We start from the raw sequence: 23314 nt of genomic DNA on the forward strand, positions 1-23314 counted from the left end.
ACAAAAAGTCTGTGGGATATCCTAGTGAGTGATCAAGGTCCATTTCCCTGATGATCACAGGAACCCGGAATATTAACCCCATGGAGAAATATCCAAAGAGCTTCAGTAGAAAACTGTGGCTTGTTTCTGATTTTACTGCAGACTGTCACCTGAGGACACTCAACAAATGCAGCAGTGCCTTTAACTGCAGCTTATTAATTTCACTACCAATATATATTTTTAATTTATTTATTTGTAAGGCAGAAAAAGGTAGATCTCCACCTTCAGGTGGCTCACTGCCCCCAAATAGGTACCAATGCAACCTGGGCTGCAGCTGAGAACTGGATGTACATCAGGTTTCCAACATGATGGCAGGAACCCAATTTCTTTTCTCTCTCTCTATATATATAATGGATGGCACCATTGGTCTAAGCCATGCCTGCACCGCACAGAATTTGGCCCCTGTGCTAGCATCTGCCAGCTGATGCTATGGCAAAACTCAATCAATCCACACCAACACTGGCTTATGCATGTACCAGAAGGTACAGTCAGCCCAGCCTGGCTTTTCCCTGATCCAGCTCTCTTGTAGGCCAACGGATGTGGCCCTGTCCGGCCTGGTCTGCCCCCATCCCAGCTCTCATACTCACCAGTGGGAGTGGTGGCCCAGCAGGGGTGCCCTCGCAGCCCCCTCACTGGGGTTATTCCTACCACTCCCCGTGTTTCACATGTACTGGTTGGGTGCTACAGTCCAGTCTGGCACAGCCCCATCACCTTGACATTTGCCAGTGGGTGCTGTAGCCTGGCCAGGCCAGGCCCACCCCCAATTCCAACTAATGCTGGTGGGGGCTACAGCCTAGCCTAGCTCTGCCAGCCCCCAGTCCTGGCCTTCATGTGGACTGGCTGGTATTTCGCCCTGACCTGGCCTGACCTACATTCCATTCTGGCACTCGGATTCACCAGTTGGTGATATGGAGTGACCCAGCCTGGCCTGCCCCCGACCTTCGCCAAATGTATGCCAGTGGGTACCATATTTTGGCCTGGTCTGCTCCCCATCTTGGTTCTTGCACTCACCTTCAGGGAGCGTGTCTTGACAGAGTTCAATTTCACTACCAATCTTTATCATACTAGTATTAGATCTAATTTTTCAGAATAGAAGTTTCTGATCTATTGATTGAAAATTGAGGTGACTTTTATATCACACCAAGGCATTCTAATGCTATTATAATGAAGACAGATGCTTCAGATAACCTATAATTATATGTTTAATCCAGTTATAGTACTTAACCTGCTTATATTAAAAAAACAAAGTATCATGTTTAACTTAAGAGTATAATACATAACAATAGTATATCTGGGCCCGGCGCGGTGGCGCAGTGGTTAAGGTCCTCGCCTTGCACGCCCGGGATCCCATATGGACGCCGGTTCTAATCCCGGCTGCCCCGCTTCCCTTCTAGCTCCCTGCTTGTGGCCCGGGAAAGCAGTTGAGGACGGGCCAAAGCTTTGGGACCCTGCACCCACATGGGAGACCAGGAAGAAGTTCCTGGCTTCGGATTGGCATAGCATGGCCGTTGCGCTCACTTGGGGAGTGAATCATCGGACGGAAGATCTTCCTCTCTGTCTCTCCTCTCTGTATATCCACCTTTCCAATAAAAAAATAATAAAAATAAATCTTTAAAAAAAAAACAATAGTATATCCAACTTATGTAAGTCTGAATCTGCACTGTTCTCACAGACCAAAGCCATGACTTCAGCATCAGACAACTGTGACCACAGCTTGTCAACTCGGCGCCTCTAAGTTACTCAGCCCAGTTCTCTCACATGGGGGAATCCGCTTTTACCTTCCTGGACATATCTAACATACACCACTTAGTGAGTGTGGGTCTCTCTCTTATAGACGAACAAGTTCAGACAAGCTCAGTAAAACAGGTTGCCTGTTACAGGTCAGTTTTCCCACACCCTTCTCTTCTCAAACCTAAACATCACTCACTTCTTTTTCTACAGCACATTTTAAGTGACTGTTAGGATCATTTAAAAAGCCACCCTAGAACTTAATCATTTTTCATGGGTTTATTTAATCACATACAATTTTTAAAAGCACACACACAGGAATTTGAACACCTTTCTCATAGACGTCCAAGGAATAACACCAGACTAAGTAAAACAAGTAGGAGAGAAAGCGAGTTCAAAATCACTATACACAGAAGCAAAGCAGCAGCTATTTGGAAATGTGTTGTTCAGCAGTGACCTGACTTGGTTCTACCCAGGCACGGTGCCAGCTGACGGGTGACATCACTGAGCAGTGCGCACAGACGCATGCTCTAGCCAGAGGTCCCAGCAGCACAGAAGCCCTTGATGCAGTGCTGCCAGGACCCGGCCTCTCTCCCAACCATCACCAAATCCTTCACGTAAGTCCCTCCCACAACATCAAGTGCCTTCTAGGAAACACTGTCCTGTTCTTATCAGCAGGAATAATTGAGGCTGGCAAGAAAACTTCTCTCAAGGGTTTCACTTTTGCCTTCAAACCTTGACTTCCGCGCCTGCTGGACACCCAGGTAGGTAATGCCGGAAGCAGATCTAAAGAGAAACAAGCCCCTATTTCTTGTCTTTCTTGAGAGCTGTTTTTTTCCCTCCTTTAGATTTGCAGTACTTTGCCTCCATCTGAGCCAGAAAATTGTCCATTTCCTTTTGCCGATCCTTTTGTCTGCTCTGTTAAAGTTAAAACACAAGCTTTCAAAAGGCAGTCCTACCCAGGAACAGGAAACACAGAGCAGGTGCTTGGGCCCAGAAGGGGGGAAGGGGGGACTGTGAGAGGGGTTCCTTGTGGAGCGGTAAAAGCGCTGCTGGATGAGTGTAGGGATGAGTGTGACTGCCCTAAGGACTACTGAACCGAACACTGTTGCAACAACCAGAGCTCGTGTCTTGGCGCAAACACCACACCATAGTGTCACACAGAAAATGCTGGCGAATGGGAACCAGCACTTGAAGAAAGCGGTGGCCGCCCCGTTTACCTGAATGAGTGCTTTCAGGTTACACATGCCTTCTTCCAGCCCCAGCTCCTTCCTGCTCTTCTCAGCTTCTTTAGCTTCCTCCTGAGCCTGAAACACAAACTCTTGTGAGGCTGTGGCAACTAGAAAAGGCTGAAAATAACCCTCTCCCCCCAAGACAAACCTATAATAAGACTCATTCGTTCTCAGGGGTAACGAATACGTCAAAGACATAAACATTCTTGAAGGCCACTCTGCTGGCAGCAAGCTAGTAACCTTTTCCCGTCCCCACTTCCACTAACCAGAGGCAAAGCTCTGGCATCAGCACCCACACAGAAAGGAGCGAAACAGGAAGGCACAGCAGGAGATTCCTCAGCCTGGGTGTTCCCCAAGGGATGGCAGGACACAGGTCCTTCAGGAATCTTCTCTGAAACCCAGCACACCACACGGGATTAACAGCACCATTATGAACCCTTTGCTTTAAAATTTTCTGATGAGTAGTCTGGAGAAATATTAGCAAATCCAGCTTTAATCTTACCAGATTTCAGGGCTGCCTTCATGAGCCAAATTTTTCAAAATACTCCAAGAACACTTCAGTGCAGCAACTATGGCTAGAATGAGTCCCAACTTTTGGTGAGCCAAGTAGCAAATAATGCTATTAATACTTGGGCCCAGCATGGTGGCCTAGTAGCTAAAGTCCTTGCTTTGCATGTGCCAGGATCCCATGTGGGCACCAGTTCTTGTCCTGGTGGCCCAACTTCCCATCCAGCTCCCTGAATATGACCAGGAAAGCAGTTAAAGACAGGCCAATGCCTTGGGACCGTGTACCCATGTGGAAACCAAGAAATAGTGGCCACTTGGAGAGTGAATCAACAGATGGAAGATCTTCCGCTCTGTCTCTCCTTCTCTCTAAATCTGCCTTCTCAGTAAAAATAAGTAAACCTTAAAAAATACTATTAATACTGGCAATAATGATGATACATTAGGAGCATGCTATCCAAATAATAAGATAGTATTAGGGAAACAGCACTGTGGTACAGCAAGCTAAGAAGCTGCCTGTTGTGCTAGCATCCCATATGGGTGCCTATTCGAGTCCTGGCTGCTCCACTTCTGATCCAACTCCCAGGACGGCCCAAGTAATCGGGTCCCTGCCCCATGGAGGAGACCTGGAAGAAGCTCCTGGCTCCTGGCTTCAGCTGGCGTAGTGCTGCTGGGCCTTATGGGAATGAACCAGTGGATGGAAGGTATCTCTCCAATCGTTTCTCTGTAACTCTGCCTTTCAAATAAGTAAAATTAAAAAAGAGACCTAGATTTTTTTGTATTCAAATCCTTTCTGTCAACTCTACATCCCCATTGTGCCAAGTTTGCCAGACAGTCAGTCACAATGCCTTCTCCTCCTCAATTCTATGGAAGGTTCTTAAGCTAATTATCTCATTGCTGAAAATGGCCAAGCTCAGTTTCACCTGACAAAAAGCTTGGGTCTCAACACATTTAGCCTGGGCTAGCATTGTGGTATATCACATAAAGCCCTTGGGACACAGGCATCCCATACAGGTGCTGGCTGGAGTCCTGGCTGCTCCACTTCTTGTCCAGTTCCCTGTTAACTGTCTGGGATAAGCAGTGGAAGACGACCCAAGTGTGGGGGTCTCTGCCACCCACGAGGAAACCTGGCAGAAGCTCTTGGCTTTAGCCTAGCCCTGCCCTGCCCTGACCTGTTACAGCCATCTGGGAAGCGAGCCAGATCTGTCCAACAACCGCAATTGTTTCAAATAAATACATCATTAAATAATAACAACAACAACAGCAAAATCCCTGAGCCAAACAACTAACTTGCTATTCCACTTCTCAGTTCAGCTCAATGGAGAACAGAGTCTTGTAGCCAAAATGCTTCCTTGTGTACTCTGCATGTAAAAGCTATAGCTCTCTTCCTGACCCAGCTCATTCTCAGCTCACCCACACAAAATTAAGGCTCCTGAAGACCTAAAATCTTCCTTATGTGGTCTCCACAGAATCTCTTTGAAAATCATATTGTGGGCCCAGCACAATGGCTCAATTGTCTAATCTTCCCCTTGCAAGTGCCAGGATCCCATATGAGCACCGGTTCATGTTCTGTCTGTGGCCCCACTTCCCATCCAGCTTCCTGCTTCCGGCCTGGGAAAGCAGAGGAGGATGGCCCAAAATCTTAGGATCCTGCACCCACTTGGGGGGCTCCGGGCTCCCGACTTTGGATTGGCTCAACTCTAGCTGTTGCAGCCACTTGGGGAATGAATCAGCAAATGAAAGCTCTTTCTCTGTCTCCCCTTCTCTTTGTAAATCTGCCTTCTCAATAAAAATAAATCTTTAAAAACAAGAAGACCACTTTGTGGCGATGGCTCCTTTGGTACCAGTCCAAGGTAACTGTTGTACAAAGAGCAAAACAAGTCTGGTATCCTGCATCCTTCCCACATACCCCACCTTTCCAAGCATCCTTCTTTCGCCACTATGTCCATTCCTCCCCTCGCTTAACAGGGGCTTAAAGGCACAAAGGCAGTCATCTTTCATTCCTGACGAAGTTTGGCTAGGAAGATACGTAAAATCATGTATTTTAAAAATACATATTCTGGATCCCACCTTGGGCTTCCTATCTCAGCAAAGGCCCAACCCTATGCACTAGCCATAGTGGCAGGTGCCCTGGGAAGGCCTGCGTCATCTACCGGCCTGGAGTCTCCTCCTTTTCTGCACCGAGGCCCCAACAGGCCCCGTGAAAAGTATTTCCACACTTCAGACAGTACCATTTAACCAATCCACGCAGGAAACCCCCCAAGGGAAAAATCAGCAGAAAGGTTTCCAAGCAGCCGACAAGCCCAGTTAATGAGATGGCAGAGATGGAGCCAGTGATTTCAGCGACCACGGGGATAAAGCCGTGTGTTGCAAATACCCTCGGACCCTTTCCGGAAGTCATGAACATCTATGAAATCAACAGTATGCAAAACATTACCCTTCTTTTCCTGGCATTCATCTTTTGCTTCGATTCCTTGACAAAGGCCTTGTAGGCCGGCACCTCTCCAGCGTCGATGGCCTGCTGAATGACGTCCCGTATCCTGGGCTCCTCGGAGTACTGCACGCAGAGCACCGACTCCAGGATCCGGTCCATGTCACCCTGGAAGTCCAGGTAGGCCTGCTTGATGTCTGCCAGCTCTTCCTCCGAGCCTTTGTACGTCTTTTCAAAAGCCTGGATGTCCTCTAAGGATATCTGCGAACAAGTGGGAAACGCTGTAGTGGCGAATTTTTAGTTAAAAAAAAGCAAACATGGGTAAACAGGAGATTCAAGTATCCGATGCCTCTTCCCCAAGCGCACCAGTCATCTGAGTAGCTGTGGCAGGGGACCAGATCTCCGAGGGACCTAACCCGGCCCTCCCAGCTGCTGCACCTCCCACTCGAGGGAAGGGACCCAAGCGTGTACACACACGTGTAAAATTAAGCACATCCCATCAAACCAATGCCAGGCCTTGTCAGTGCAAACGCCACATCATACCAACTCGCAGCCCAATTCGCTAACTGCATTTCTACTTCAAGGCCAAATCCGCACAAAATCCACGGCCTCAGAGGCACTGGAGCTATGTCTGTCAGTCAACACACGCCACTCCCCAGACCGCGACCCCGCAACTCCCCAAGATCCCCCCGCACCTTTTTAAAGAGCAACCTCCAGTACGACTCCCAGTCCCGGTCCTGGCTGAGCACGGCCGAGTCTTCGTCCACGGTCCCCTGCTCATCGTACACCGCTCTCTGCTCTTTGTCGCTCAGCACGGAGTAAACTCTCCCGAGGATCTGAGGGGGGGGATGAGCGCCCCACGTTCATCCCCGCACTCCCACAGGTAAGAAAACGCCGGGCCGAGGCCAGCCAACTCCCCTACCGCCACCCGGGGCTAAGGCTGAAGGCCAGGGCCTGGCCGGCCGCCGCGGGCCGGACACCTGCATACCTGGAAGCGGCGGGTGGCGTCCTCCTTGTCACCCTCGCCCACCCGGTCGGGGTGCACCTGCAGGGACACCTTGTGGTAGCCGCGCCGGACCTCGCCGTCCGAGGCCTCGCGCCGCACGCCCAGCACCTGGTACAGGTCAGCGGTCCCGAACACTTGCTCGCACAGCTCCAAGAGTGCCATAGCGGGCGGTGGGCGGACTGGGCGACCTCGGCCAACAGGGAGCTACAGACCCCGCCGCTCCACCCGGGCGCTCGCTTTTTCCCGCCCAAAAACCCGAGGGCGCCTGCGTCACAAGCGGCGCCGCGCAGGCGCGCTTTACGACGGCCGCCCTGCGGGGCGTGGGCGGGGCCGTGGGCGGGCCGAGGCCGGGGCCTCCGCGGGAACCTGGGCGGGAGCAGGTGTGCGGTGAGCCGTGCGGACTCGCCAGGAAGGATCTGCTAATTGCACACCCCTGGCGGCCGCAGGTGCTGGCTCAAGCGCTTGGGGCGCTGCCACCCGCTCAGGGCACCTGGCTGCAGGCTGGCCCTGGGCCTACGCCGTCTTGGGGCCATTTGGGGAGTGAAGTAGCAGCTGGCCTCTTCTCTGCCTTTAAAATTATTTTCTCCCCAATTGAAATGCTGGACTCAGAACCCTAACCAAGAAGACAGAAGACAGAACAAGTCAATCAACCACCTCAGCTATATGTTGGCAGTGAAAAACTGGGCAAATGGAGGCTCTAAGGTGGAGTTATGTCAATCAGTGGATTCTTCAGGGACCTCATCGTGCTTGGAGTGGCAAGATTGGCAACAATTCATAACTGGTGAACTATCAAAACCACTTGAGCGAGTATCTCAGAGCATGCCCCACATCCGGGACCTGGGATGGGTGGGAGGCTGGGTGGGGCTTCTCCCTCAACATCCCCCTCTACCTCAGATACATGAAGGAAACAATATGGAAATAATAGTCTTACCCACTTTCCTATAGCCCTTGAACCTTTTTACCCAAATTAACTATGTAAAGAATGTCAAAATATAATAAAAAAATAAAATAAAATAAAATGATTTTCTAAGAAACTTACATGGTAGTGGAGGTTTCATGACTCAAACCCTTCCTTTCATAAAGTGCTAAAGCATAAGATTGTTTTATTTGGGTTATGGCAGGCTGCCTGCTAGCTGCAGGCAGGGCCGACAAGCCTGGAGAACACTAGGGAAGATCCAGGAGAGGGAGGGCTGCTGGAAAAGAAGTGTGAGCAGAGCCAAACCAGAATTCCAGACGAATCCCTGAGTGGGCAGAAAATGAGTGGCAAAAACAAACACCCCAAAACCAGGAGTGTGTGTGGTGTCAAGTCAGGACAGGGCAAGAGGTCTCCTCTGATAGTTCGCTCCCCAAATGCCTGTGACAGTGAAGGCTGAGCCTGACCCAAGTCGGGCACTGCATCAGGATTGCCCACGTGGGCAGGCCCAGCTCCTGGGAACAACAGCTGCTGCACCCCGGCAGGATGCTAGCCTCACGGGACTCAAACCCAGGCACTCACGTAAGGTCAAAGGCATCTTACCCACTAGGCCAAACACCCACCCCATATTAACAGCTTTGATGCTCCTCAGAGTTGCCAGCATTTTCAAAATGTTTCTCCTTCCCAGATCCAAGGTCCAACACAGCTACAGTACGTTCTTTTCCACCTGCCCCAGCCTCAACATCCCCTTAACTCAAACCTGTTGGCCACAACTCCGGGCAGGCAGCAGTGACCCCAGCACCTGTAGCAGCTAGCAAGTGCCCGCGGAACACAAGGGACCCAAGGGGTGAGCTGGCACATGGACAAGGCTGATAACTTTTTGTGTGAATTTCCTGCACCTGAAGTCTGTGTCCAGATTTCCGCAGAGTGTGCACTAAAGGTAGCCCCAGTGCACGGGGGCAGAGCACGGCAGCTCTGCAAGAGCAGCCACTGGCACAGCTTGGCACGATTGGCCATCTGCCTCGACACCATTCCACCACTGACTTTCTATGTGGACTACTTACGAGCCCTCACCTGGCTCGTTTTTCTTCTCCAAGCAGAGAAGTCGGAAGGGACTCGGCAAGTAGGCATGTGACAGTTCACATCGGGCATCCCTGGGCATGCTTGTGGCGCTGACCCTCAGCCTTCCCACCTGTATCCATGGAGATAACCCTCCCTTATCTTCCTGCTCCTGTAGAATCCCCCCGAACGACGTGCATGGCCAAGACAGAGAGTGCGCACAGGTGCTGCCCGAGGGACACTCTCCTGCAGGTTCTCATTCTGACGATGGGGCTATTACAGCCTGAAAGGCTATGTTCATACCCAGTCTTATAAATTTGAAATTGTGTGTTGGGTAAGATGATATAAATCTCCAATTACAAAAACAATAAGCAAGGTATCTATTTCCTTGCCTATTGGTGCGATCAGGAGGGCATGAGTCTGCCTGATTAGGGAAGGATTTGTACATGCCACGAAAATGCTGACAGGAGGTCATGAAGCAGGGATGTCATGGAGAGTCCTGGCTAGACACACTGGCTGGCCAGCAGTCCCAGGGCACAACCCCGAGGTGCCATCCCCCCTTGCCAGCCTTTCCCACGACACAGGCCCCAAAAGCTAGACTCTGCACTGTGCAGCCCAGGGACAGACCTCTTGGGCCGGGTGAGTAGCACATGGCTGACTCCAGAAACTTCATTTATTGACCTCCAAATGCCACCAGGCGGTGTGCCTATGAGTTTCTTAGAGAGCAGTGCCCTCGTGTCCACTGCTCGGCTCACTGCAGGCCGCTCTCTTCTGTCTCATCAGCCTTGGCATCTGTTTTCTGAGATGCTAAGAGGACTTCCTGTGCCCGCTTCCTCCGCAGTCTCTCGGCGTTTGTGACCACCATGGGATGCAGAGGGAAAAAGCCAGCAAGACCTAAAAGAGCAACACATGGTGTGTTTAGTGGAACCCAGAGCCCACAAGCCAGCCAAGGCCTGGAACCCTGCCCCCACCCCACTCCCAGCATGGGGAGTGTTCTAACACCTGCTTCTCCCCTCTCCCTCTCCTGGGACTACCTCCTCTCCCAGCTTCCTCCTCTCTGCAGTTTGTCCCCTGCTTGAATGAAAGGCCAGTGGACAGACGACCACTGGAGACACACAATGACCCCCCCCCACTTTTTTTTTTTTAATATTTTAATGCATAAAACTCCAGTCGCCCACAAAGTCACAAAGGACTCCATACCAATGGCAACTCAGAGCACAACCCGGGCTCCCATTTGGTCCCAGTAGCCTGCAGAGCGGACCTCACTGTCCAACCCCCTCGGTGGGCGCCGAGGCCAGTGCCCAGTTTACCCAGCAGCTTTTCCACAGGCTTGGAGAGGTGGGCCCCGCAACCGATCCAATGCCTGATCCTGTCCAGGTTGAGGGCAACGAGCTTTTCTCCGTGGCTGTTGGGCAGTGGGTCGTAGGAGCCCAGCTGCTCCACGAAGCGGCCATCCCTCGGGCACTTGTTGTGCGCGGCTACGATGCGGTAGAAGGGGCGGTTGGTGCAGCCACCCAAGGCCAGGCGGATGGTTAAGTGGCCCGCGCGGTAGGCCTTGCAGAGCGGGGCGGCTGTCGGGACACAAGCAGTGAGGGTGTCAAGACGGGGAAACGAAGCAGGTGCGACACCAGGGGCGCACCTCCACTCCGGTCTTGCAGTGTGCTTGTCGGCCCGGAGGAGATCCCCCTCGGCCCACCCGCACCCCGCATTCGCCCGTCCTTGACCAGCCGTGACCCCGCCGGGCCTCAGCTGCCAATCTGTGCAATGGCACAGGACATCAAGTGGGAAGACTACTAAGAGGAGTCCGTTTCGGGTTCGGGGGAACCTCGGGGCCGACCGGGAGCACAGCTCCATCGGGTTGCGCACGCCTCAGTCCCCCGCCCCGAGGTCGCCGGGACGGCCCGGCTCACTCACTCAAGTGGACCATGGCGCGTCGCTCCTCAGGTGGGCGCGTCGCCTGCACCTGCCGGCCCCCGCTGTCAGGGCGCGGATCCACACGATCCCCTTTCCCCCATCTATCCCGACAGCCCCGCTGCCGGAAGCCCAGGGTCCCCGAGCTCCACCTCTTCCTTCTTCCGCCTTTTTCCCACAGCGCCGCTTGATGCTTTAAGCTGCGGCGGAAGCGGCGCTTTTCCAGTTGGCGTTTCGGGCGGGAGAGGTTCCATCCGGAAGCTGGGCGCGTGAGGAGATGGCGAGGGTGCAGGGACACGTTTCTGCGACCCTTAGGGACGCGGCGCAGTGTGGTGGGAAGATGGGGACCCTGCGGGAACTAACCTGGTCGTTCCTCGGGGGGAACCTAACGAGATCGGAAGTTAACTTCTCTGTTCAGCATTGACTCCCAGAGGCAATCACGCCTTTCCATAAAGGAACGAATCAATCAGATCCTTTCGTTCCGGTAGTCCGGGAGAGCAGGCGCGGGGTGCAGGGCCCGGGGTGCGCGCGTGAGGGCACCCTGTTGGTCACGGGCAGCTCTGGCTGCAGGGAGGTCGTGCCCCGTTCATTGCTCTGTTGCTTGGAGCTCCCCATGAGGGCGCGTCCCCAGCTGACAGGCCCCGTGCCTGAAGCAGTGACCAGTCCTAGCAACTTCAAGTAACCCTCCTGTGGAGATGTCTTCAATTCCAAATTGCAGAAGCCCAAATAATGACCCCACTATGCCTTAATTTATACACATAACTGTATAAGTAGTATGTCGTTTTAATAATATAAAATTATCTGTGACTTCAATATAAACTCCAGAACCACGCTGATGAATTTTGAACTTTCTTCCACTTTTTATTGTAATCTCGTTTATACTTAATGAATAAAGCATCCAGTAACAGCCAGAGGCCAAAACATGTGGATGGGTCTCTGTGGTTAGCAGTGCTTCTCCAGCTCCACGCTTCACATGGTGAAAACTTTTTCTGGGAAGGAATGCGCGAGTCCACGTAGAAAGTTCTAGAGTTGCACAGGTTATCAGAAAGATGGATTCCCAAAGCCAACTGTCTCCTGCACCGTGTGGATCTCTTCAAGCAGAGCCTCATCTTTCAATTTCAGCTGTAAGAAGGAAGAGAGTACCTGGCATACCTACATGGCTTGGGAGACCTCTCATTTGTGAAGCCACGACATAGTTCCCTGACATGGAATTATCTTAATATATTCCCAATGTAATGGAAATTCCATTAAAGGATTTTGGTGATGTGGCTAGGTGTATTTTGTGAAAATTCATTAAGCACTATGAACATTCATGATTTGCCTAATTATTTTGCCAGAAAAAGTGCAGGGTATTACTGCAAATCTAGCAGTTCCCAGAGAATATTAAAGGTGCTAAAAACAGCCTCCAGGAACACGTGTCCTGGAATGCTCCCAAGTCCTGAACTAAGCCTGCACCTTCCTGTTTCCCAGTGCAGGCAAATGAGAGAGGCATTCGTGTCAGACCTTTATTGTGTACTTGTAGGCCTGCTCAGCTTCCAGTTGCCGTCCAGCCTGGAAAAAAAAATGTAGAAATGATGATGACGTTATGTCATTAATATGGTGGGGCAAGTGCCTGATGCAGTTTTCTAAGGCAGAGGATGCTAAACTTTTCCCAGTTAACAACTTCTAAATTCAAAGAGGAAGCAAGAAAATGAAAGTGGTAAAATATTAATGTGTGTGTTTCTAAAAGCTTGAAAACAACTGCCCTCTCATCTTTTCCGAAGCACTGTGATTCATTCAGTCGGCTTGGAAGTGAAGCCATTCTGTTCAAGATAGTTAACATTCATAATGCTTATGAGGTGATTTATAGTTTTCATTGTTGACCTTTTTTTAAAAAAAGATTTATTTGGAAGGCAGAACTACAGAGAGAGAGAAAGACAATGTCCACCCACTGGTTCACTCCCCAAATGGCAGCCATGGTCAGGACTGGGCTGAGCCAAAGACAGAAGCCAGGAGCTTCACCTGTGTCTTTGATGTGGGTGCAGCAGCCCAGGCATTTGGGTCATGGTCCACTGCTTTCCCAGGTGCATTAGGAGGGAGTAGATTGGATGTGGAGCAGCTAGGACTTGAACCTGTGTCCATATGGGATGTGCTACAGAGGACAGCTTAATCCCATTCAATGCTAACCTCCTGTTGACCTTAATTTTAAATGCTTTACTTGCATTCATTCTTAATTCTCAAGAGCGAGGTGACAATAGCTGTTCTTTACCACTTTTGATTTACAGAGAGAACCTAAGCACAAGAAATAAATAACTTGCTAAGGTCTTAAGCTAATAAGTGGAAAAGTCAGGCTTTATTTTAAATTTATTTTAAACTTAATTTTCAAAATTTATTAAAAAGCAAACAAAGACAGAGATCTTCCATCCACTGGTCCACACAGCAGGGAATGGACCAGGCCAAAACCAGATTATTAACTCAGCCTGGGGTCTTTCATGGGGTGGCAGGGACCCAAATACTTGTTTTTAGTCAATCTCTTTCAGTCACCTACTTGGGGTTCAACAAATGCCCACACACAATACAGTCAGGTGTCATTTAATGATGGGACTATGTGCCAAGAAATTATTAGATGGTTTCAGGGTTGTGAGCATTGTGAAGTGTGCCCATGCAAATTAAGATGGTTTCATCAATCCCCAGGTAATATAACTATATGGGATCATTTTTTCTGATACTGTGCAGCATATGATGATATATTATTTCTGAAAATTCCATAGGGAAGCTAGGCTGTTCTTAGGCTGATCTTTCTGTTAGGTCACTTATGCAGCTGAAGTCATGACACTTGCAAGGAATGGTGGGTGCAGGATAGCCTTTTCCCAAACAGCTGGTGGTTCGTCAGTTCTCTTCCACGCGGACTTCAAGCCTTGTAAAGGCTAAACTGGGCTTCTCAACGTTACATTGTGGTCCCAGAACTTCAACAGAGCAAGAGCAATAGCTGCAGTAAAGGCCGAGCCTTGGAGAACTCACACGGTGTGATTTGCACCCTATTCTACCACAGGAAGTCACAAGCTCAACCAAGATTCAAGTGTAGAGAAATTAAAAAGTCCCCATTTCTTCAAGAACAGAGTGACAACATCATATTGCAAACAGTATGGATTTCAAAGTACAATTAATCAGGGTTCTTTATTATAAAAATCTACTTCTATTTTTATGTACTGACTCACCACACTTAGAATCTTAAAACTATCCTGTCACCTAGGTCAGATGGCTGATACTGCTCAGGGTCTTCCGAGGCTAACATCAGGATTTTTCCAGCTGGGCTTTTATGTCCAGGCTCTGGAGAAGCAGCCACCTCAGAGCTGCCTCAGGCTTCTGGTGGAATTCAGCTCCTTACACTTCCTCAACGAAGGTCCCCATGGCCTTGCTGGTTTCAGGGGAGACTGCTGTTAGTTAGCGTCTAGAGGCCACTCACGTTGGTTGTCATCTTCAAATCAGTGACAATGTGTGGATTTCTTCCTGGGATTCAGCTCTGTCTGACTTCCCTTTCTACCCGTACAAGAGAAAACTTAACTTTTAGAAGATTACTAGCCTGACTGGGATAAGGGCTGTTACATCAAATCTTTATATTTTACGGCCAACTAGCTTGGCACTTTAATCTTTAAAATCCTTTATACCAGGACCTCAATAAGTATTTGAATAATATTGGGAAAGACAAGAATCTTTAGGATTCTAGCTACCAGGAGACCTCATAGTTGAAGCTGTCATATGACTTCCTCTTTGACCCATAAATTAAATCCAAGCAAGTTTTGTGTTTCCATGTATGCATGTGTGTGTATGTATGCGTGTCTTTGGCTTATAGTTACACTGTATTTTTATCATTTTATTCCAGTGTGTATTTGTTAAACCTTTCTTGTGGTTTAGTATGTGGCCAACTTTTATGAATAACTTGTTTGTGCTTAAAAAGAATAGTTCAGATTTTCTCATTGGTGTCAAACTCAATTAGGTAAACTGGGTTATATAGTTTCAACACATTTTCCCCCTATTCGAACCGTCAGTTTCAGAGAGAAATACATTAGGATCTTCCATACTGAGTGTTGGATGTGTGGCTTGGCAGTTGAGACACTTACTGTGACGCCCACATTCCACAGCAGAGTACCTGGGTTCAAGTCTTGGCTCTGCTCTCAATTCCTCCTCCCTGATGATGCAGACAATGGGAGATGGCAGGTGACAGGCCCAGTAGTCAGGTCCCTGGCACCCAAGTGAGAGACCAGCCTGAGCTCCTGGCTCGCAGATGCAGGCTTTCGGCCCCAGCTATTGTGGGTATTTGGGGGTGAACCAGCGGATGGGAACTCACCTCTGCTTTCTGCTTCTTATACACATTTATAACTTCTTTAAAACATCTGTTGCTTTCTGCGCCTGATGGCATGGCCGAGCAGCTAAGGTCCTCACCTTGAACATGCCGGGATCCCATATGGGTGCCGGTTCTAATCCCGGCAGTTTCACTTCCCATCCAGCTCCCTGCTTGTGGCCTGGGAAAGCAGTCGAGGATGGCCCAAAGCCTTGGGACCCTGCACCCATGTGGGATACCTGGAGGAAGTTCCTGGATCCTGGCTTCGGATTGGCATAGCATCGGCCATTGCAGTCACCTGGGGAGTGAATCATCGGACGGAAGATCTTCCTCTCTGTCTCTCCTCCTCTCTGTATATCTGACTTCCCAATAAATAAATATATAAAAAAATAAAACATTTGTTGCTTCCAAGATTTTTTATACTAACCTTCTTGGTTTAAAGATGAGGAAATTAAGGCCCAGAAGGCTGATGTGTTGTGGATCCTATATCTAGTTAAAGTAGAACTGAGGTAGGAATTAAAAAATTGTGCCAACAATGTAGCACAGCAGGTTGAGCCACCACTTGAAATGCCAGCATCTGATCTTAGAGCACCGGTTCAATTCCTGGCTACCCCACTCCGCATTCAGCTTTTTTAAGAATGAACACCTTTGGACAGTAGTTCAAGAAAAAAAGAAAGAAAGAAAGAAAGAAAACAGACTAGTAAAGCATCCCTTTAGCTCATCCTTCACCTGGCTTACATTCTGATCCATTATTGCTTCCATTTTTGGAATGTCCAGTCCAGCAAAACCTGAATATAGGATTTTAAAGCACAATGCAAGTAGAAGCTGCCCAACCTTGGCTCTTCGTTTATCATCAGTATAAAGACCAAATCTAGATTTCATCAAACTTCAACTATCATTCGTAAGTTGTCCTCTCACTGATGCTTGCTAATTTGGTCCCTCACCTCTGTTCTCTAAGGGGATACTGTGAAAGGATAATAAACACTCACTTCCACTAGAAATTGTTTATTTTCCCTCAATTTGTGCAGAACATAGTTCTCTTAATTGCTTTAACTGAATAAAGCTCAATGAATAACTATAATTCAAAATATATTTTAAATCTTTGATAAACTTACAAAAATTATTGTAAACTGTATCATTCCTGATTAGACAGAACTTTATGAATGGCTTGAAATACATTTTCTACTTCTATTTTGAAGCAAACAGGCAAAAGGAAATACTTACTTTCAGGCAGACCAGAGCCAGATACGCCCATACTTCAGCATTGTAGTTGTTCAAGGCATTGGCTTCAGAGAGCGCGTCCTCAGCCTCCGTGAGCTCCTCCAGCTGGACCAAAGGGGACAAGGGAGCGGGGTTTTCACTCATGCCAGCTGGGGTCAGCTTAGAGGAGACCACTACCTCCAGGGACCATCAGAGCCTGTGACCCATAGCAACAGTTTCTGATTTTTTGTATTTTGGCATCCTAATTCTTATTTTAAACTAAGTCATGTGTGGTTGTGTGATATTTGAAACAAAAGTAGCACTATTTTGGTGGAAAAGTCTGATGGGGTGATCTGGAGGACTGTAGCTAGGCTCTTGTCTCACACCACTTCTCCTTGCCCCTTCTGGCAGACCCTTCAGGGCATCTGTGAACCATGATATTCAGGTGGCAGTGTTGGAAGCCACAAGTATTTACTATCCTGTGCTCTTCATTCAGCACTTTACATATGGGCTCTCAGACACAAATTTAGTTTTTTCTTTACAATATGCATCCCTTTCTTGAAGTTAAAGTTCTATCATTTCTTCAGGGACACATTGGTCATTCAGTAGCACGTCATTAACTTCATGTTGTAAATTTTCTAGTTTTCTTCCTGTTGTTGATTTTGTTGTATGGCTTTTCATTTAATGGAAGGTATAGTAAGTGTGTAATAGGGACTATCATATCTAGATGTGAAGGTACAATGCAGTATACGTCCAAATCAAAGATGGACTCCCAATGAAATTGTTCAATATATCTTGACAATAGGATGCTGGACTCTGTGAAGGACTATACCACTGTAATAATATGGGGAAAATCAGTTGGGGGAAGGGGATTTGAAGAGGGCAAAAGGGAAATCTCAAAGCCTATGGAATTGTATTCTAAAATAATAATAATTTAAAAATATATTTAAAAGTAATACTTTTAAAAATAATAAATTTAAAATAAAAATGTTAATAAATTTAAAATATTTTTTTTAATTTGTCAAAACACTATTTTCTAGAAACACTCCTTTTTGTTAATATTGGTTGCTCACAGCACAGTCATGAGCATTCAATGCTGTATGCAGAAAGTCTAGGGTACACTCCATGCTCCAGGCCTGCAGACATTATCACTACATCTTAAAACTGCTGGTGTGCTTTGTAAAACCTTCCAACAGGCCAACTGAAGACAGAACAGGTCTTTCTCAAAAGTGGCTTATCATTTATTTTATTTTATTTGTTTTTTTAAGATTTATTTATTTTGTTTGAAAGAGTTAAAAAGAGAGAGATCTTCCATCTGCTAGTTAACTCTCCAAAAGGTGGCCACAATGGTTGGAGTTCAGTCCATCCACTGTTGGGAGCCTTGAGCTTCTTCTGGGTCTCCAGCATGGGTGCAAGGTCCCAAGGCACTGGGCCATCCTCGGCTGCTTTCTTAGGCCATTAGCAGGGACCTAGATCAGAACTGGAGCATCTGGAACTAGAATTGGTGCAGCAGACAGAGAGTATGCAACTGTGCCAGCTCCCATTTTCTCCATTTTAAAAGAAGAGAATAGGAGCTAGCCTGCAGAAGGTTTTGCCGCTGCCTATGATGCCAGCATCCCCTACTGGAGCAACAGTTTTAGTCCCAACTATTCTACTTTCAATTCAGTTCACTGCGAATGTGCCTGGAAAGCAGTGAAGTATGGCCTGAATCCTGTGAAATACCTGGGTAGAGTTCCAGGTTTCTGGCATTAGTCTGACCCAGCCCAGCCACTGCAGCCTCTAGGGAGTAGACTAACAAATGGAAGATCACTCTCCCACACTCTGACTCCCCCTCTCTGCAACTCTTTTAGGTATAACAGAATAATCTCTTAAGAATGGATGGAAAATCACATTTCAATCATGCCCATACTTTGGCTCACAATGTGGATGTTACTGAGACACCGAGTCCACCTAGATTTGCTGAGGGACTACTTTGTGCCAGGCAGCATGCTAGATTCTGAGAATAACAGAAAATACAATATAATTCCTGCCTCCCATGAATCCACTGAAAGATAAGAAAAAGTGACAGGAGAAAAGGACTGCCTACAGCACCCAGGAGGATCCAGCAACTGTGGTGGGGAAGAGAGGAGGAGCAAGCATAAGAGGTAAACCTTGGAGAGGAAGGGGCAGAACCACTGTGGGAGCCGAGAAAGTGGAGCTTCAGGAGGGATGTGAGCCACGGACTGAGTGCTAAGGAGACTTCTGAGGGCCCCTGCATTTGGCAATTTGGAAATGCTTGTAGCAGAGTTTCAGCTAAGTGTTAAGAGATACATGCCAAGCTGTGATAATGCACATTGTTGATAGGTTAAGACAGATTCTCACACTTTCTGGCAGAGTACAGGTGAAAATACAGCCTCTCTAGGAGGCACGTTAAGATCATCATTTAAAGACTAAAAGCAGTTTTAGGAATGTATCTTAAGGCATTAATGAGAGTTAAGTAAAAAGATTCATGTCCAAGAATGTTTATCCTAACTTTATTTTGAGAATAGTATAATTGTGCAAATGAACATCAAAGTTCAATTAGTGATTGACCAAATAAATCATGATATATACACATAGATATATGTGCCCTGTGTAACTAAACACACTGATGAGGCAAAGATTACTTTGATAACTTTATAATGTTTAGTGGAAGTGTTTTGACTTTTATTTCTATCCCAATGAAAATATTTTTGTTATTGTCTTTTTTTAAATTTTATTTTTGATGATTTAGATATAGTTGATTAGGATGCAAAGGGCTTGAGGAAAGTGGGTGAAACCATTGTTTCCACATTCTCTTTTTTCCTCTCTGTATCTATGGGGACAGGGGGAGATAAGAAGCCACACCCTGCCTCCCAGGAAAATGTTTTTATAATGCTCAAAATAAATAAAAGCTTGGCTAATCCCGAATAGTTGGTATAGTTGGTTTCTTGCACTTTTGCCAGTGCTGCCAAGCTTCTAATAGATTGAGAAGTATAAAAATATAAATCAAGGAAATAGTAAAACTTAAAACAGTAAGGTATTCAGAGAAAAGGAATCATATGGGATCAAAATGGAATAGCAGGACGTTTGCATCTGCTGAGGACAGGGAGGAAAGGAAGGGGGAGGGGGACCTCCCAGGGGTGTGCGCCTAGCTACCCCCTGAACCTGCAGCAGCTCCTCCTGCCTTTCAGAGGGTTGCTGTGCCTAATAATCACCCATCCCTGGAGCAGACTCATCTCCCATAGCACCTTTTTCTCACAATCACATCACAAAGTGTCTGTAACCAAATAACACTAGGATTTAAAAACAGAGGGTGACAACGATGGGACCTCTGACATGGTCAGCTGTTGCCAGCTGCATCTGTATGCACTGGCCACACGCCGTACCCAAAATGGTGCCGGCCGGAGAAGCCACACCTTGGTGCCTGGTGGAGAGTCACGTAGCTTTCGCGGTACTGCGCAGGCGCCTAGCGCATAGGCAGTGAGCTGCGGCGTGGCCAGCACGTGAACACTGGGGACTGACGAATCCGGTCGCCCAGGACCCTGCGTGATCATGACGCCGACCTATCATTGGCGGAGGCGGGGCCAGTCAGCACATAAGAGCAGACAGCCTGCCGGGGTCGGGGCCCTTTCCTCTTCCTCATCTTGGTGCGCACAATAAAGTTTACCGCAGAAGGCTTCACTCGCGTCTGCCTCTTATCGCTGGACACATGGGCGCGACAGTCAGCTGTCTGAAGGGGCCTCGTCCTAAGCCTTCAGCTTCTTACCCGGTAGCAGGCGATCCCCAGGCCCAGCCAGGTGAGGCATGAAGGTGATCTTTTACAGACTTGCAGGTAGGTTTTCTTGGCCTTTTCATACTGTAGAAAGAAAGCACCACTAAGCTGCCATTATTCTGAAGGCCTCAAACACTAGGATTTAGAAAATACTGATGGGACCTCTGATAATTGTATTCCAGAACAATCTAAATTTTTTCCAAGACTGGTTTATTTATTTGTTTATTAGGAAGGCAGATTGAGAAGGGACACAGAGAAAGATCTTCCATCTGCTGGTTCACTCCCCAAACAACTGCAACAGCCAGGGTCAGGCCAAAGCCAGGAGCCAGGAGCTCCATCCTGGTCTCTTACATGGGTGGCAGGAGCCCAAGGACTTGGGCAATCTTCCCACTGCTCTCCCAGGTATATTAGCAGGGAGCTGAATGGGAAGTGGATCATTCAGATGCACTAATATGTGACGCTGGTGTCATAAGTGGCCGCTTAACTTGCTGTGCCACAACATTGGTCCCCAGAACAATCTAAGTTACCTGAGTAATGTACTGTTACATCTACTTTCAGAGAGCACACACCAGAAGACCAAGTAGAAGAGATGGGCTGATCAACACATTGAGGTAAGGAACTAGTGTTTTGCAAGTTCTAGGCAACCACAGTGATTATCCCAATTCCACAACTACTTCACAGACCAGATTTTTCTTGTCAAAAGCGACCTCATGTGGCATTATGCTAGACACACACCTTACACTGAGTCTCTTCCTTGGGGAATAGAAGTTTAGTCTCAGTGGTTCTCAGAAAAATTCAAAAGGCACACTTTAAAAGAAGTACCCCTTCTGGCATTCATTCCTGTATTATACTCCAACGTGAGAGATGGCTCGACAGCAAAACCTGACAAAATAGGTCAAATCCTGCTTGCCTATCAGACTGCTTAAGCCAGAAGAGACGTGAGGATGCAGCTTTCAATCAACACCAGAAAGAAAAACTTGTCTTACCTTCTTTACTGCAGAGGGGTAGCAATTTCTCTCAGGCCTTTCCACCAACATATCGTAAAACATTGCACATGCTTAGTGTCATTTTTAATTTACATGAAAAAGAAAGAAAACTAGGGCTTTTGGGATAGGGGGATTAAATGCAGTCAAATGAGAAGCCTGGAGCTAACAGGCCTTTTGGAGAATGCTGGTAATATCTACAGTGGTCTGAGTCCATGACGGTTTACTCTACTAGCCAGTTTTACTTTGAAATTTCCACAATGGAAAGTTATTTTTATTTTATTATTTTTTTTAAGTTTTGAGGTATCCCTAAAATATGGAAGATCAGGTGAAGGTACCCTTTGAAGTGCAATTAGCAAGATTAAATACAACCTTTGTTGTTGATGAATTCTGGAGAACTCCCTTTGAGGCTATGACACTTTGTTAAGCTCAGAATGTTTCTATTATGGCAAATTGTAGCCAAAATAGCATTTGCTGAATTCTTGATTTTCAGTAGCATAATGGGTAAAACCAGACTATTCTCTCTCTCTATTTTTATTTTGATAATCTTTAAATAGTTGATTAGGGCACAAAGGGTCAAGGGCTAGAGGAAAGTGGGTAAGACCATTGTTTCCACATTATTATTATTATTATTACATTCTGTATCTGGAGTAAGGGATTTGATAAAGGGAGAAGCCCTACCCATCCCCCCACCCATCCCAGATCCCTGATGTGGGGCATGTTCTGAGGGTTCTGCTCAAGTGAAAACGAGATTATTTTTTAACAGTTTGGGTTTGAATCCTGTTTCCACTGATTACTAATTATCTGTGATCAGGCAAGTCAACTGACCTTTGGATGTGAAAGGGTTATTCTCCTGTTGCTCTTTGTAGTCCACACAGATGGATGTGAACACTAGAGTGATCATCAGGTTGCAGACCATGGCCCAAAGGGCAGACACTTCCCCTCCCTCAATCCCTCACCTCTTTCTCTTCCAGGTAGATGAGCCCTAGGCGCAGGAAGATGAAGTGCATCTCAGCAGCATCTACCACAAAGCTAATGGTGCGCTCGTAGCAGGCTTTGGCTTCACCGTGGTTCCCACTCAGAAAATAGAGATGACCCTTCAAGCCCCAGACATTAGGGTTCTGAGAAAGGGAAGAACAAGCAGTGCTTAGGGTGAGGTGATCTGTAAAAGCACGTTAATGACCTTTGCTTAGCACTGATGGTTCATTTATTTCCTTTTCCCAATTGCATCTGGGGAAGAATCTCATTCAGAGGCATGGAAGGTGCTTCTATAGGACTGTCTTCTCATTTCTTTCACATACTCCTCAAGGCCATCTTAAGAGAAGCATGGGGTACACACAGAGAAAACATAAGTCCAAAAGCCTGAAATAACATCCTCTGGTAGAGCTATCCTTCTTTCTCTGCTCTTTGCAAAACTCAAGATTATTGAAGAAAAGCCAATGGAAAGGTATAGATTGATGACTTTACTTGCAGCTAATGAGCCCCACCCCACAGATCACAAAACTTTCCCTATGACATGCCATCTCTACCTCTAATACAGCCTGCTCCTCCCTTCCTTAGACTCATGAGACCGTAGCAGAAGTCATTACCAGGTAGTCCATCTGGGCTGCTAGTTCAAGATATTCCTCTGTCTTGGCAAAGTCCTTCTTCAGAAGGTGTGTCTGGGCCAGCACCAAGTAGTACTCACAGCTGGGGCCTCCTTGAGGGCATAACACCTCATGGGCAAGTGCTCTGTGCATATACTGCAAAGGAAAATCAGATTCTAAGAAACCCTGTAGTAAGACCCTCTGAAGGGATTTGCGGAAAGTGGTTCATATTTGGATATTCTTCCTATTGGGGTTAGGTTGAGCTCTCAAAAGCATATTTGGGTCCCTAGTGTGTCAATAAAGGTAATAGTGATATTTAAAAAAAAAGCATATTTGGGGTCCAGGCATGGTATCCTAGTGACTAAAGCCCTCGCATTACATGTGCCAGGAACCCTAATGGACACTGGTTTGTGTCTCAGGACTCCATTTCCCTTCCAGCTCCCTGCCTGTGGCCTGGGAAAGCAATAGAGGATGGCCCAAAACCTTGAGACCCTGGAAGAAGCTCCTGGCTTTGGATCGGCTCAGCCCTGGCCACTGTCACTTGGGGAGTGAATCCGCAAATGAAAGATCTTTCTGTCTTTCCTCCTCTCTGTGTATCTGACTTTCCAATAAAAATAAATCTTTAAAAA

General features: G+C 47.4%; 3 protein-coding genes across 4 annotated transcripts in view; all 3 read right to left on the reverse strand.

The window, feature by feature from the left end:
• Positions 1-2031: 2031 nt before the first annotated feature.
• On the reverse strand, positions 2032-7485 carry DNAJC9 (DnaJ heat shock protein family (Hsp40) member C9). The gene is made up of 5 exons (XM_040976090.1): positions 6923-7485; positions 6630-6770; positions 5941-6195; positions 2988-3074; positions 2032-2685 (listed from the first exon to the last, which is right to left on the reverse strand). The coding sequence occupies exons 1-5, from the start codon at positions 7100-7102 to the stop codon at positions 2572-2574; spliced, it is 777 nt and encodes a 258-aa protein (XP_040832024.1). The 5' UTR covers positions 7103-7485; the 3' UTR covers positions 2032-2571.
• A 2139-nt stretch (positions 7486-9624) lies between these two features.
• Positions 9625-10934, reverse strand: MRPS16 (mitochondrial ribosomal protein S16). Its single transcript, XM_040976092.1, has 3 exons — positions 10827-10934; positions 10223-10483; positions 9625-9806 (listed from the first exon to the last, which is right to left on the reverse strand). The coding sequence occupies exons 1-3, from the start codon at positions 10837-10839 to the stop codon at positions 9664-9666; spliced, it is 417 nt and encodes a 138-aa protein (XP_040832026.1). The 5' UTR covers positions 10840-10934; the 3' UTR covers positions 9625-9663.
• A 729-nt stretch (positions 10935-11663) lies between these two features.
• The window catches only part of CFAP70 (cilia and flagella associated protein 70), a 49400-nt gene continuing 37749 nt past the window's right edge, over positions 11664-23314 (reverse strand). For both annotated transcript variants that reach the window (XM_040975942.1, XM_040975941.1), the window contains 6 exons: positions 22689-22841; positions 22059-22220; positions 20111-20200; positions 16369-16470; positions 12327-12374; positions 11664-11945 (listed from right to left, as the gene is read on the reverse strand). In XM_040975942.1, the coding sequence (XP_040831876.1) occupies positions 11865-11945; positions 12327-12374; positions 16369-16470; positions 20111-20200; positions 22059-22220; positions 22689-22841 (636 nt within the window). In that variant the 3' untranslated portion in view covers positions 11664-11864. The remainder of the gene's footprint in view (positions 11946-12326; positions 12375-16368; positions 16471-20110; positions 20201-22058; positions 22221-22688; positions 22842-23314) is intronic.

The sequence above is a fragment of the Ochotona curzoniae genome, unplaced genomic scaffold (assembly GCF_017591425.1).
Source record: "Ochotona curzoniae isolate NIBS_2020 unplaced genomic scaffold, NIBS_Ocur_1.0 contig_2692, whole genome shotgun sequence".
Lineage (NCBI taxonomy): Eukaryota > Metazoa > Chordata > Mammalia > Lagomorpha > Ochotonidae > Ochotona > Ochotona curzoniae.

What these genes read in the sequence shown, in the direction of transcription:
- DNAJC9 (XM_040976090.1), bottom strand. Translation starts at nt 7,102, where the DNA reads ATGGCACTCTTGGAGCTGTGCGAGCAAGTGTTCGGGACCGCTGACCTG. An exon ending in ACGCCACCCGCCGCTTCCAG is followed by an intron (nt 6,771 to 6,922) that starts GTATGCAGGTGT and finishes CCCCCCCCTCAG; the next exon opens with ATCCTCGGGAGAGTTTACTC. An exon ending in GGAGGTTGCTCTTTAAAAAG is followed by an intron (nt 6,196 to 6,629) that starts GTGCGGGGGGAT and finishes ACTTGTTCGCAG; the next exon opens with ATATCCTTAGAGGACATCCA.
- MRPS16 (XM_040976092.1), bottom strand. An exon ending in GCCTGTGGAAAAGCTGCTGG is followed by an intron (nt 9,807 to 10,222) that starts GTAAACTGGGCA and finishes TTGCTCTTTTAG; the next exon opens with GTCTTGCTGGCTTTTTCCCT.